Below are 13,279 nucleotides of genomic sequence, written 5' to 3' on the forward strand. Positions count from 1 at the left end.
TCAAATTAGGAGACTTCGTCTGGTTGTCTACCAAGAATTTGAAGTTGAGAAAGCCATCTCATAAGTTAGGCCCCCGGTTCATCGGCCCTTATAAGATCACTAGGGTTATCAATCCGGTGGCATTTCAGTTAGATCTGCCCCGTTCTTTGGGTATCAATAAAACATTTCATTGTTCCCTTTTAAAACGGGCGATTAGTAATCCTTCTTCCAGTGGAAGACCTTCTCCTCTTCTGATACGTGGCCAGAGGGAGTTTGTTGTTGAAAGGATTCTTGACTCCAAGATGGTTCGGGGTCGGCTGTCATTTTTGGTGCACTGGAAGGGGTATGGCCCGGAGGAGCGGTCGTGGGTGCGCAGTTGTGATCTTCATGCCCCCAGACTGATACGCTCTTTCTTCTCGCAGTTGCCCGATAAACCCGGTGGTAGGGGTTCTTTGACCCCTCGTCAGAGGGGGGGTACTGTTAGGGTCTCCTGCCCTGTGCTGCCACGTCGTCATGGCAACCGGGACACAAGTGCTAACGGAGTGGCCTGAGCGCAGCTGATACTCCGGTTCGGGTCTTTTGCTGTGCAGTGGTTACAGGCTTTGTGCACGGCAGGGGATCCGGTGCTGGTTTCTGTGCTCACAGTCTGTGAGGTCTGAGTGGGGCGTGGACAGCACCTGCTATATAAGGCCTCTTCTCAGGTTAAGCAGATGCTGCTGAATCTTTGTTGGTTAGTCAGTTCCTGAAAGTTAGCCAGTACTGTGTAGCTTTGTATTTGTTTGTTGCTTACTGCAAATAGGCCTTGGGATTTGGTACTACACTTTGCCAATCCAGACCTAGCAGTAAGACTGGAGTCAGTCGTTTAACTTGCTGGGGTTCTTTTGCTACTCTGTGAACCTAGCAAGTTTGCGGCTGTATTCTCAGACTTGCCTGCCAAAATCCTTTCTCACTGTGCAAGGTGTTCTGGTGTCAGTTTAGTGGCAGTAAGCTGAACCAGTGCACTGCAAGTGAGGACTAGGATTGTGGAGACTCTCCTTGTGTCTATTATTCCATCTCTGACCAAGGAGTTTACTGCCACACCCGTTGGTAACCCTTTAGGGTTTTGCTGTTGCCCTTAGCAACAGCATTTCGGGTTCTCTACGTATTAAAACACAACATCTTGCTTTTCCCATCTGAGCATTACTAATACTAGGGAGACACCCAGTTTCTTAGCCTCTGGGCTTCTCTGTTCACTTTGTGTTTATTTTGTTACCCTATCACCTTCTGTGTACGTAATGTCATATTCCCCAGTCTGTCTGTGAGTTCATTTGTTTTGCATCCCTCTCCGTTCAGACACCAGTACATTCCTGCAGGCACTGGTGTGCATAACATAAGGTGGACATACATTTATTTGTGGTAGACACGCGAGGTAGGTATTCTTTAATGCGGCTGTGATCATGCAGTGTTATATAATGACAATGAGGATCTGTATGCCGTCCCTTTAAATGCACCTGTTTCAGCACTAACACATATGACAATATTATGTCATTCCATCAAATGCATGTTTATCATATAATGCAATGAGGAGATCCTTAAGGTCTTGAGCCTCGTTCTGAGTGTAAGATACCTGGGTAGTCTGCAACAGTCATTTCTAACTATGGGGTAGATGTATTAAGCCTGGAGAAGAGATAGGGAAGTGATAAAACAGTGATAAGTGGAAGGTGATAACGCACCAGCCAATCAGCTCCTGTCATTTTTCAAATCCGTAATGATTGGCTGGCGAGTTATCACCTTGCAATTATCACTGGTTTATCACTTTTTTGTCCCTTCTCCAGATTAATACATCTGCCCCTATGTACTTTAACACTCCCAGCAGTTATCACTACTGCGTTTGGCAAGCACCACTGGGGCAGGGACTGATGTGAATGGCCAAATATTCTCTGTAAAGTGCTGCAGAATAAGAGCATGACAACAATTTTAGCAGCCTAGCGATCAGGTCTGAATTAGGCCCAATATCCGTACGGTTCCGTCTCAATCTTTGGAATTGACTTCTTGGTATACTGGATACCCCATTCACATGATGGTTACTTTCAGGACATATGTACGAATTACAATCGATGGGTTTAGTGTCATTTCTTGTACAGATCTTAGACAAATCTAAGGAAATGACAACTGTATCACTTATCTGGAAGGTAAGCTGGATATTTTTATCATTTATGATCAGATGTTCACAAAATGTATCTAAAGAGGGCCTATCCCCTCTCCATATGAACAGAATATCATTGATACAGCGAACATATAGCACCAGGCTAGCACCTGCAAGAGGACTATCCCACACCGCTGACTCCTCCCAATGCGCCATAAATTGCTGCGAAAATTTGTCCTTTCTAAATTCTCCCTTTACCAATTTTTCAAACATATCAATAAAGCATCCCTTTTTATGTTGAGGGAAGAATTTTGACTTCTTAAGATTTTTACAGAATGGTTGTATTGGTTATTTTCCTGCTCTCCTGGTTTTTGATCAGAGAAGTATTTCTTTAAAGTCAACTTCCTTCTAAATTTTTGAAGATCTACAAAAGGTCCCAAAATGATCAATCTTATTTGAGGGTGCAAATTTTAAACCTGTTTCTAATACATCCTGTTCTTCCTCATTTATAGTCGATCAAATTATATATCTTGGTTTTACCCAGATTATTGATTGGATTCTCTATGTTAGTACCAACCATGTGGCAGTGAAAGATCGGAGGTTACAGAGAGACATCCCCTAACGTTTGAGGCTGTTGCCGGACCATCGTTCTGTGACCACCCGGGAAGGTCACAGAGCGCGCAGCCTCCTCCAATAGAGCGTATGAACTGCTCTGGTACACCGCTGCATTTCCAAATGTGTATTCATCTTTTATTTAGTATTTATAAGTTGTTTTGTGGAGACAAACCATTTTATTTATTATTATGACACATGGATACGGTGGCACATATCACTCATACCATCTGGGATTGCAGAGAGATCCGCAGACCCACAGACCAAACCTATTGATGTGTGAAAGACACCTTTATGTGAATGAAGCAAGGGGATTTAAAGTAAGTGTCAGCCCATTTGATCAAGTGAAGCAAGAGCCGTGTAATTCACAGGGATAGGACACATACAGCAGAAAGACTTGTAAAAATCAAGGATTTGGTTTATACAGAGTTCAGCGCTGTGTGCTCACTTCCTTTCTATTTAGAAATACCCTCATCTGTCTCACGGTTCTGTTATACAGTTTACATAACAAAACATTGCAAGAGGGGACTATTTTATCATCTGTTAAGGCAGGGGTGGGGAACCTCCGGCCCGCAAAGCAGTTTGCTCCGGCCCACCCGCTTGTGTCAGTGAGACACGCCGCCGCTCATTCCGGCGGCAGCGTGTCTCAGGGAGGAGAGCGCGGCTGTGTCGGGCGGCGGCGGCGTGTAGGACTTCAAACCGGCAGCAAATCAGGAGCCACCGCGAGCTCTGATTGGCTCACGAACCGGCGGCTGGTTTGAAGTCCTACACGCCGCTGCCCGACATAGCTGCGCTCTCCTCCCTGCCCTGACCCCCTGCCAGCCGAGACACGCCACCGTATACCTGGCACTGTGGGGGCATTTGTGGATTTGGCACTGTGGGGGCATTTGTATACCTGGCACTCTGGGGGCATTTGTGGATTTAGCACTGTGGGGCATTTGTATACCTGGCACTGCGGGGGCATTTGTGGATTTGGCACCTTGGGGGCATTTGTGGATTTGGCACCGTGGGCACATTTGTGGATTTGGCACTGTGGGGGCATTTGAATACCTGGCACTGTGGGGGCATTTGTATACCTGACACTGTGGGGGCATTTGTATACCTGGCTCTGTGGTGGCATTTGTGGATTTGGCACTGTGGGGGCATTTGTATACCTGGCACTGTGGGGGCATTTGTGGATTTGGCACTGTGGGGCATTTGTATACCTGGCACTACGGGGGCATTTGTATACCTGGCACCGTGGGGGCATTTGTGGATTTGGCACCTTGGGGCATTTGTGGATTTGGCACTGTGGGGGCATTTGTGGATTTGGCACTGTGGGGGCATTTGTATACCTGGCACTGTGGGGGCATTTGTATACCTGACAATGTGGGGGCATTTGTATACCTGGCTCTGTGGTGGCATTTGTGGATTTGGCACTGTGGGGGCATTTGTATACCTGGCACTGTGGGGGCATTTGTGGATTTGGCACTGTGGGGCATTTGTATACCTGGCACTACGGGGGCATTTGTATACCTGGCACCGTGGGGGCATTTGTGGATTTGGCACCTTGGGGCATTTGTGGATTTGGCACTGTGGGGGCATTTGTATACCTGGCACTGTGGGGGCATTTGTATACCTGGCACCGTGGGGGCAATTGTGGATCTGGCACTGTGGTGGCATTTGTGGATCTGGCAGTGCACTATTGGGGGTATATGTGTATCACGTCCCATTTTAATTGGCCACACCCATTTTTTGGGCATGCACAGTACCTCTAAGGGGCAGACCTACTGGGGGGCAGGGTAATTTTTTAAGTTGAGAATTTTTGTATGGCCCCCGAAGGATTTGATAAATATCCAAATGGCCCTTGGTAGTAAAAAGGTTCCCCACCACTGTTTTAAGGACATTACGGAGTACATTATGGAGAGAAATTGTGTATTATAGATTACTATTACCTTAAAGCAGTGAAAGGAATGTTTTACAAAACCGGATGTCCTCAGACAGCAGGAGGTTGGTGTAAATCCTGATACTAATAATGGTGGTGGAGGATAAATAAAAAGTGAGTAGCCTGGCCTTCTGCATGAAGACTGAAGTATACTGGCACAGTTGGGAGGATACTCCCTTTGGCATAAAGGTAGTAAGTAAGCGGCTGCAACTGAACAGAGAGACAGACAGGTACAGCCGAGTCAGAATTAGGTTCAAATCGTTACTTTTGGTTCAGTAACATTGTATTTCTGTCTAAGCATATTGCCCTCATTCAGGACCCGGAAACGTGAATTTTTTGATGTCTAAAAAGATCATTGTAAAAAGTTTCCCACAATGAGAACATGAAAAGGGCTTCTCATCTGTGTGACTTCTCCATTGTATATCCAGAGCAGATATATGTATAAAACATTTCCCACACTCCGATCATGGAAAGGGCTTCTCACCTGTGTGATAGCTCTGATGTACAGCCAGCACTACTTTCTCTGCAAAACGTTTCCCACATACAGAACATGAAAAGGGCTTCTCAACAGTGTGACTTCTCTGATGTGCATCCATCGATTCTTTCCATGCAAAACATTTCCCACACTCAGAACAGGAAAATGGCTTCTCACCCGTGTGACATCTCTGATGTCTATCCAGAGTTGATTTATGTGGAAAACATTTCCCACATACAGAACATGAAAAGGGCTTCTCACCCGTGTGACTCCTCTGATGTATAGCCAGCTGTGAATTGTATGCAAAACATTTCCTACACTCAGAACAGGAAAATGGCTTCTCACCAGTGTGACATTTCTGATGTCTATCCAGAGTTGATTTATGTGGAAAACATTTCCCACATACAGAACATGAAAAGGGCTTCTCACCTGTGTGACTCCTCTGATGTATAGCCAGCTGTGAATTGTATGTAAAACATTTCCCACATTCAGAACATGAAAATGGCTTCTCGCCAGTGTGAGCTAGCTGGTGTCTAATATACTTTGTATTCCGTGCAATACATTCCTTTGCTACGGAACAGGGAAATATTTTACTCCCTCTATGAGCTGCACTATGCGGTACAATGTCTGTAGTATCAGGGGAACACTCCTCATGCATAGAGGGATCAGATAATAGATCTGCACTTCGAGGTATTGGAGGAATGTTTGGGCAAATGCAGTTTTCTCCTACACGATCCGGTGTGAAGCCATTATCTTCCATTTCACACTCTGGAGATAAATTGAGATGATCCCCTGAGGTTTTCCTGCTATTGTGTCCATCTGCTGGGAATAAAAAAAAACAAGAACAAAAATATGACAATAACTACTGCACAGAAGTACCCCTAAATTAACATCCAAATAGCAAACACATTTTTCATGGTACAATTTATACTATCATGTATTTTAATTTATAGCAGAGTTTCTTTATAATAATCTGCTAATGTGCAGTTGGAGTTTAGGCACGAGGCCCAATGGTTTTGACCACTTCGGAGATAGGACAGTCCCTGGCCTAGCAGGAGGAGGACGACCTGGGAATGTGGTCATTATGAGAGGGGGAGGGAGTTACCAGGACAGAGTGGGGTGTGGCGAGGAAGGGGAAAGCAGCAGAGTGGGCGGAGTGGGACAAAGCAGGAGGCGGAGCAGCAGAGAAATGGGCGGGGCAGTGCACTGGGCAGACACATATTCCAGGTCTCTTTATTAGTAGTTTAATAGTTTGCAATGCTTGCTGTGGAGATTACCAGAGGTGACTATAGAGGGTGCACGTAAGACAGAGATAAAGGGGGTCATTCCGAGTTGATCGCTCGCTAGCAGTTTTTAGCAGCCGTGCAAACGCTATGCCGCCGCCCACTGGGGTGTATCTTAGCTTAGCAGAAGTGTGAACGGTTGTATCGCAGAGCGCCTGCAAAAAATTTTGTGTAGTCTCAGAGTAGCTCAAAACCTACTCAGCGCTTCAGACTATTCAGTTCCGGATTTGACATCACTCACCCGCCCAGCCATGCCTGCGTTTTCCCTGGCACGCCTGCGTTTTTTCGAACACTCCCTGAAAACGGTAAGTTGCCACCCAGAAACGCCCACTTCATGTCAATCACTCTGCGGCAACCAGTGCGACTGAAATGCATCGCTAGACCCTGTGCAAAACTGCATCGTTCGTTGTGCCCGTACGTCGCGCGTGTGCATTGCGTCGCATGCGCAGAACTGCCATTTTTTAGCCTGATAGCTGCGCTGCGAACAAATGCTGCTAGCGATCAACTCGGCATGACCCCCAAGGTGTGCTATAATATACTAAACATTTCCCTGCACATGAACGCACAGCTGACACATGATAAAAGTACTGCTACCTCTTGGCTTGCAGAAAGTGTGAGCAATATGTAAGAGGAGGACTGACAGCCAGCAGCGCCCCATTTACCACATCTGCATAGTATGTAGGTGGAGAATTGGGACGTGTAGTAGACATGTCTAGCACTTTTGCAGATAAAGGTGTCTACTCTCTTACTTTTCCATAATGACTTGTTACCACATTCTCCACTGAGCCCAAGGGACTATCCCTATTGTGGATGTTATTCCCAGTAGACAAAGACCTAGGGCCAAATGTAATAGAGTGAGAGTTTCAAAAAGTGAGAGATTTGGTAAGGTTTTGCAGTTTTTTTTAAAGTGGCAATCATTTACACAGCAAGATCAACCTGGTTTTGCAGTGTAAATGCCACTTTAAAAAAAAAAAAAAAAATGAAAAAACCTTACCAAATCTCTCACTTTCTGAAACTCTCACTCTATTACATTTGGCCCCTAATCTTAAATGACACTTGCCTCCAGGGTTGGACTGGCCCACTGCGGTACAGGGGAAACCACCGGTGGGCTCCACTGCCTGGGGGCCCACCTCCTCCTCTAGAGATCAGGTTCCCGACTGTAAACTTGAATTTTTTGTTGGCCAATTGGTTCCTGATGTATGAGCTATACCAGAGAGTGTGGGGAGGAGACTGGTCAGATCTCTGGGCTGGTAACACACAGTGACATGATGTGAGGGGGGAGAGCAGGAGTATAATAGGGGCTGATGGCTCCTGATGTATGAGATACACCAGAGAGTGTGGGGAGGAGACTGGTCAGATCTCTGGGCTGGTAACACACAGTGACATGATGTGAGGGGGGAGAGCAGGAGTATAATAGGGGCTGATGGCTCCTGATGAATGAGATACACCAGAGTGTGTGGGGAGGAGACTGGTCAGATCCCTGAGGTGGTAACACACAGTGACATGATGTGAGGAGGAGAGCAGGAGTATAATAGGGGCTGATGGCTCCTGATGTATGAGATACACCAGAGAGAGATTGGGAAGGAGACTGGTCAGATCTCTGGGCTGGTAACACACAGTGACATGATGTGAGGGGGAGAGCAGGAGTATAATAGGGGCTGATGGCTCCTGATGTACGAGATACACGAGAGAGTGTGGGGAGAAGACTGGTCAGATCTCTGGGCTGGTAACACACAGTGACATGATGTGAGAGGGAGAGCAGGAGTATAATAGGGGCTGATGGCTCCTGATGTAGGAGATACACCAGAGAGTGCGGGGAGGAGACTGGTCAGATCTCTGGACTGGTAACACACAGTGACATGATGTGAGGGGGAGAGCAGGAGTATAATAGGTTCTGATGGCTCCTGATGTATGAGATACACCAGAGAGTGTGGGGAGAAGACTGGTCAGATCTCTGGGCTGGTAACACACAGTGACATGATGTGAGGGGGAGAGCAGGAGTATAATAGGGGCTGATGGCTCCTGATGTATGAGATACACCAGAGAGTGTGGGGAGGAGACTGGTCAGATCTCTGGCCTGGTAACACACAGTGACATGATGTGAGGGGAGAGCAGGAGCATAATAGGGGCTGATGGCTCCTGACACCCCCCACTGGGCAGATACTTTGTACTCAGTAGTCTGTACTGCCAGAGGAGTACAGACTACTGTAGAATACCCCTTTCACACCAAAATCCAGGGTGTGACCCTGGATTTGGAACAAGGTTCTAATCCAGGGAGGACCCCGTTCACATCGTGGCTCAGACACAGGTTATTACAGAGTCTGCGCCATTCACACTACCCATGGGTGCAGTGGAACTGTTCTGCCGGTGCTTGAAGATGTCAGGAATACAGCTCTTCCTATGCTGTAAATGGGACCCGCACTGACCCTTAACACAGACCCACCCCACGTCAGACCCAGCAAGCTAACCCCGTTTGGTTTCTGGGGTCACTGGATGTGGGATATTTCGGGGGGACACTTTCACACTGAACCGCAACCCAGGTTAACTCTACAATAATCTATGTTGAAGCGGCAGTGTGAAGGGAGTATAAGAGATTACTATAGTGGCTGACCAGGGAGAATGTCACTGTTCTCTACTAAGTGCTTATTACTCACCTGTGCTGATACCTGTAGGGATTTCCTCCTCCTTACACTGCTGATCACCCCTCACATAGGTCTCTTCTTCTTTCTTTAGGTCTTCTACCTTTATATCAATCACATACATCTCTTCTTCTCTCTTTATATCTTCTACCTTAGTATTAGTTGTGTCTTCAACCTTACGCTGCTGATCCCCCATCACGTACGTCTCTTCTTCTACCTTTAGATCTTCTACTTTAACAGCAGTACGATCTTCACCCTAAAGAGCCCAAAATAGTCTGATTCAATTAACTGAAAGTAGCTGTAAACATCATGGGCAAGACGTAATAGGGTCCAAGTCTGCCAGTGGTACAGAACGCCGGCCAGTCTCTTTTTTTTATTTTTTTTTAAAGGGGCAATGACTTACAAGGAAAAAAACGGGTTAGTTTCGCCTTGGAATGGATTGCCCTTTTAAAAAAAAACCCGTCCGAGGTCAGCCGGCATCCCACGCATCTGGCAATCTTGTACTCTATTACATCTCGCCCCACATACCCAGTCCTGTATTCTATGAGTATTTGCAGTTTCGCTCTTATCTGCACTCCATACCCAGAACTTTAATCTTTGGACACTTAGGGGCAGATGTATTAAACTGGAGAAGACATAAGGAAGTGATAAACCAGTGATAAGTGCAATGTGATAACGCACCAGCCAATCAGCTCCTGTCAATTTGCATAATGGAGCTGATTGGCTGATGCATTATCACCTTGCACTTATCACTACTTTATCACCTCCTTATGACTTCTCCATGTTAATACATCTGCCCCTGTATGCCTTATGAAAGATTATGTTATTACTCGCCTACGAGAAAAGGTATTATCTCTACTTCATAAAACATCATCCGTTCCTATGGTTTGGACTCTGTTAACAATCATGAACATAATTGGGAAGAGGATCTGGGCCCTCCCCTTGGCAAGGACTCATGGAGAATCATTAGAAAGAATGTGGCAAGGTCATATATCTTTTCTTCGATTAAAGAAGACGCCTATAAAAATTATTCCAGATGATAGCTGGTTCCGGCCACTCTTCTCCACTTTGTTGGCCCCGTTGTGGTCAGGCAGGTGAATTTGCACACATTTGCTGGACTTATCCCAAGGTTACTCTTTACTGGGTTGAAGTTGAGATCCTTTTGGGGGATAGTCTACAAACTTCAGTTCCTCTGTGACCTTGGACGGCATTGTTGGGGTTCCATATCTCAGCAACGTTCTAAAAAATGTCAAAGTCGAAAAATATTGCAGTACACACATCCGTACAAACTACACACAGGTGGCCTCCGCGCGTGTACTTGTTCTGCTGTGCGTGCACATATTCGCAATTTGCGTATGGTCGCTCCCACGGTCGTGCGCATCAGCGCGTGGTATGAGTATTTACGGTAGAGTTTGTGAACGCATGGAAGGCTATCAAAATACATTACATATTTAATCCAAATAGTGCACAATGTACACATAGTCTCCTTGCACCACATCAGAAATTAACATCAGTTTAAATGGTAACAGAACAAAGGGATTCACCTTTACAGGATTGGAGGGGACAGAACAAGGTTACAAGGTGGTGTTTGGTATCCAGCTGTAGGGTATTTTAAGGGAAACATTCCGGTGTTGGTTTGAGGAAGATCGCATGTTCCTGCGGATAGTTATGTGCAGGAGCAGAATATAGATATAAACTGTATTTACTGTACATTATGTATGCGGCGGGAATCCAGAGGAGACCACCCACAAGAGCAGTGAAAATAGACATCGCCCACCTATTTAAACAGACCTATGACCTCTCCTGTACTGTAAATGACCATCCCTGTGTCCAATGGACAAAGAGATTACAGTATCCATTGTATTATGTTTTGGATGAAGTGAATAAAGAGAGCCTGCAGCAGGCTTGGTCAGACACAAGGCTCACCACGTTATCTATCAGATGGCGGAGGACAGGACCGGGTAGCGCAAGCGAATCCACTCACGTATGTAACATTGACTGTAGCCATTTACTCTGTTATATTGTATTGTATTATATATACTGTAACCCCCTTTCAGCAATAATCCACTGTGGTGTCGGAACCCAGTGGTTTAACTACAGACTGGTGTCGTGTATTTCTTTCCCTGCTAAGGTTTAAAGTGTAATAGCATCACACTGCATTGCTGAATAAGGTTTAAAGTGTAATAGCATCACACTGCATTGCTGAATAAGGTTTTTTTTTTTTTAAATAAATTTCTTTATTAGACAGCCATATAGTCACAACATTAGTTTCCAGGAGTCAGTTTACAAGATTATTCAGCAGTGACATATACCCTAGTTCAATACTGAGTAGAATGCAGAAAATTGAAGGCTGTACATCTTTTCTGTTTTTTAGTAAGAAAGGAAAAAAAAGTAGAAACATTTCACATAGAGTAATACAGATCCAGCTGTCTAGCAGCAGTAGTAGGGGGAATGATTCACCTAGGTGCCCCACTATCCCCAACTGCCAACAACATACATAATATATAAACTAAATATCACAGCTGCTAGAGAGGAGGAAAGACAGGAAAGAAAAAGGATAGAGATAGAAAGTAAAGAAAAGGAAATAGTACAGATATACTATAGTTAGGTGATGTATATTGCCGGGGGGGGGAGTTGATCAGATATACATTCTGGATGAGGAGAGTAAATCTTGATTTTGGGGTGAACACTTCAGTGTGGAGAGCCATCTTTTTGGAGAGTCGGTGTTATAAGTGGGGTTTACCCAGTAACCCTACCCCTTAAATTACAGAGAATCACGTAATAGTTCCCGCTATCCGACCAGTCCAGTACCACGTTGTGTCCCGGAATACCCTCCAAATACATTCGCGTCTAGCTGGGGGTAAACTCTCTATATACAATCCCCATTTTTTATGGAAAAGTGTAACTCCATTTTCAATTTGGAAAGTGGCCATTCTTCTCTAAACAGTACAAAACAGTACATCTAATAAAGCGGATTCCCATTCTCCTACCGATGGGGCAGTTTTATATATCCAATGCCTCAGTATCACCTGTTTTGCCACCGTGACCATCACAGTCAGCAGAGGGACCACAGGGGCAAGGTCAAACCTCGACAGCCAGGGCAAGAAGTCAGCGAACAACAACGGGCCCACTAGTCCAGGAAGCTTTAATTTGAATAGTCGGGATAAATACTGGAGAATCTTACACCAGAAGCGTTTAACCTTCCCACATAACCATAGATTGTGTGTAAGGGTTGCTCCATTTACTCCACATTTAGGGCATTTGCCCGACTCACCCGGGTGGAAGTGTTGCCTTTGGGAGGGGGATATATACATCCTGTTTACAATCCTTAGATGTATTTCTTGTAATGTAGCAGATTTTAAAGCCTTTAGTACCACATCAGTGTTCTTAGAAACCCCGCCCATCTCAGGTGCCTCTGGAAGTTCTCGCCTCCAAGAATCAGTGAGAGGGGACCGAGAGGGGGCTAACACCGCAATCATGTCATTGTAAAGATAACGAATTTTGAATGGATTTTGTCTGCAGAACGTGAGAGTGTCAAGAATTGTTCGAGTGGAGGCCATTTTGCCTAAGGGGTCACTAAGGGAGTTAATATAATGGCGCGCTTGGAGAAACATGAAGAAGTTTGAGTGGGGTAAAGTAAATTTGTCACGTAGTTGTATAAAGGAGAGCATCTGTCCACCAGGATTGAAGACATCCCTAATAGTGCATATCCCCTTACATTTCCATGTGTAAAAATTACGATTATCTAAAGAAGAGGGGAAATTGGGGTTACCCCATAAGGGTATGTATGGTGACTCAAAGGGGTCAGTACGAAATAGTTTATGAGTGGAGGTCCAGGCCCTATAAGTGTCCCAAAATAAAATATTAGTCTTAACCCCCTGGGGCAGTTTAGACTTCGGTGTGTGAAGCAATGCTGCAGGGGAGTAAGGGGAAAACAGTGCCTCCTCCAGTTCCAAGTTCGTGAATAGATCTGATCGAAGGAGCCAGTCTGAGGCAAATTTAAATAGTGCCGATCTGGCAAACATCGTCACATTGGGCATACTCAATCCACCTTTTCGTTTGTTAACATAAGTTCGGGCTTTGGGCATGCGAGGTTTTGAAATTTTCCAGATAAATTTTGAAAATATTTGCGAGCAGAATAGGGAGTCTTGTTTAGTGATCGTGATGGGGAGCATTTGAAGCAAATAAGCCAGTTTTGGGAAAATAACAGCCTTTATCACCACTATCCTGCCCAACAGAGAA

At 45.3% G+C, this 13,279-nt stretch overlaps 1 protein-coding gene across 5 annotated transcripts in view; it reads right to left on the reverse strand.

Moving 5' to 3' along the window:
- LOC134983950 (gastrula zinc finger protein XlCGF57.1-like) overlaps positions 1–13,279 on the reverse strand; it is a 340,397-nt gene that overhangs the window by 246,679 nt on the left and 80,439 nt on the right. For all 5 annotated transcript variants that reach the window (XM_063949570.1, XM_063949568.1, XM_063949572.1 and 2 more), the window contains exon 6: positions 9,065–9,293. In XM_063949570.1, coding sequence (XP_063805640.1) covers positions 9,065–9,293 — 229 coding nt within the window. The remainder of the gene's footprint in view (positions 1–9,064; positions 9,294–13,279) is intronic.

The sequence above is a fragment of the Pseudophryne corroboree genome (assembly GCF_028390025.1).
Source record: "Pseudophryne corroboree isolate aPseCor3 chromosome 3 unlocalized genomic scaffold, aPseCor3.hap2 SUPER_3_unloc_3, whole genome shotgun sequence".
Lineage (NCBI taxonomy): Eukaryota > Metazoa > Chordata > Amphibia > Anura > Myobatrachidae > Pseudophryne > Pseudophryne corroboree.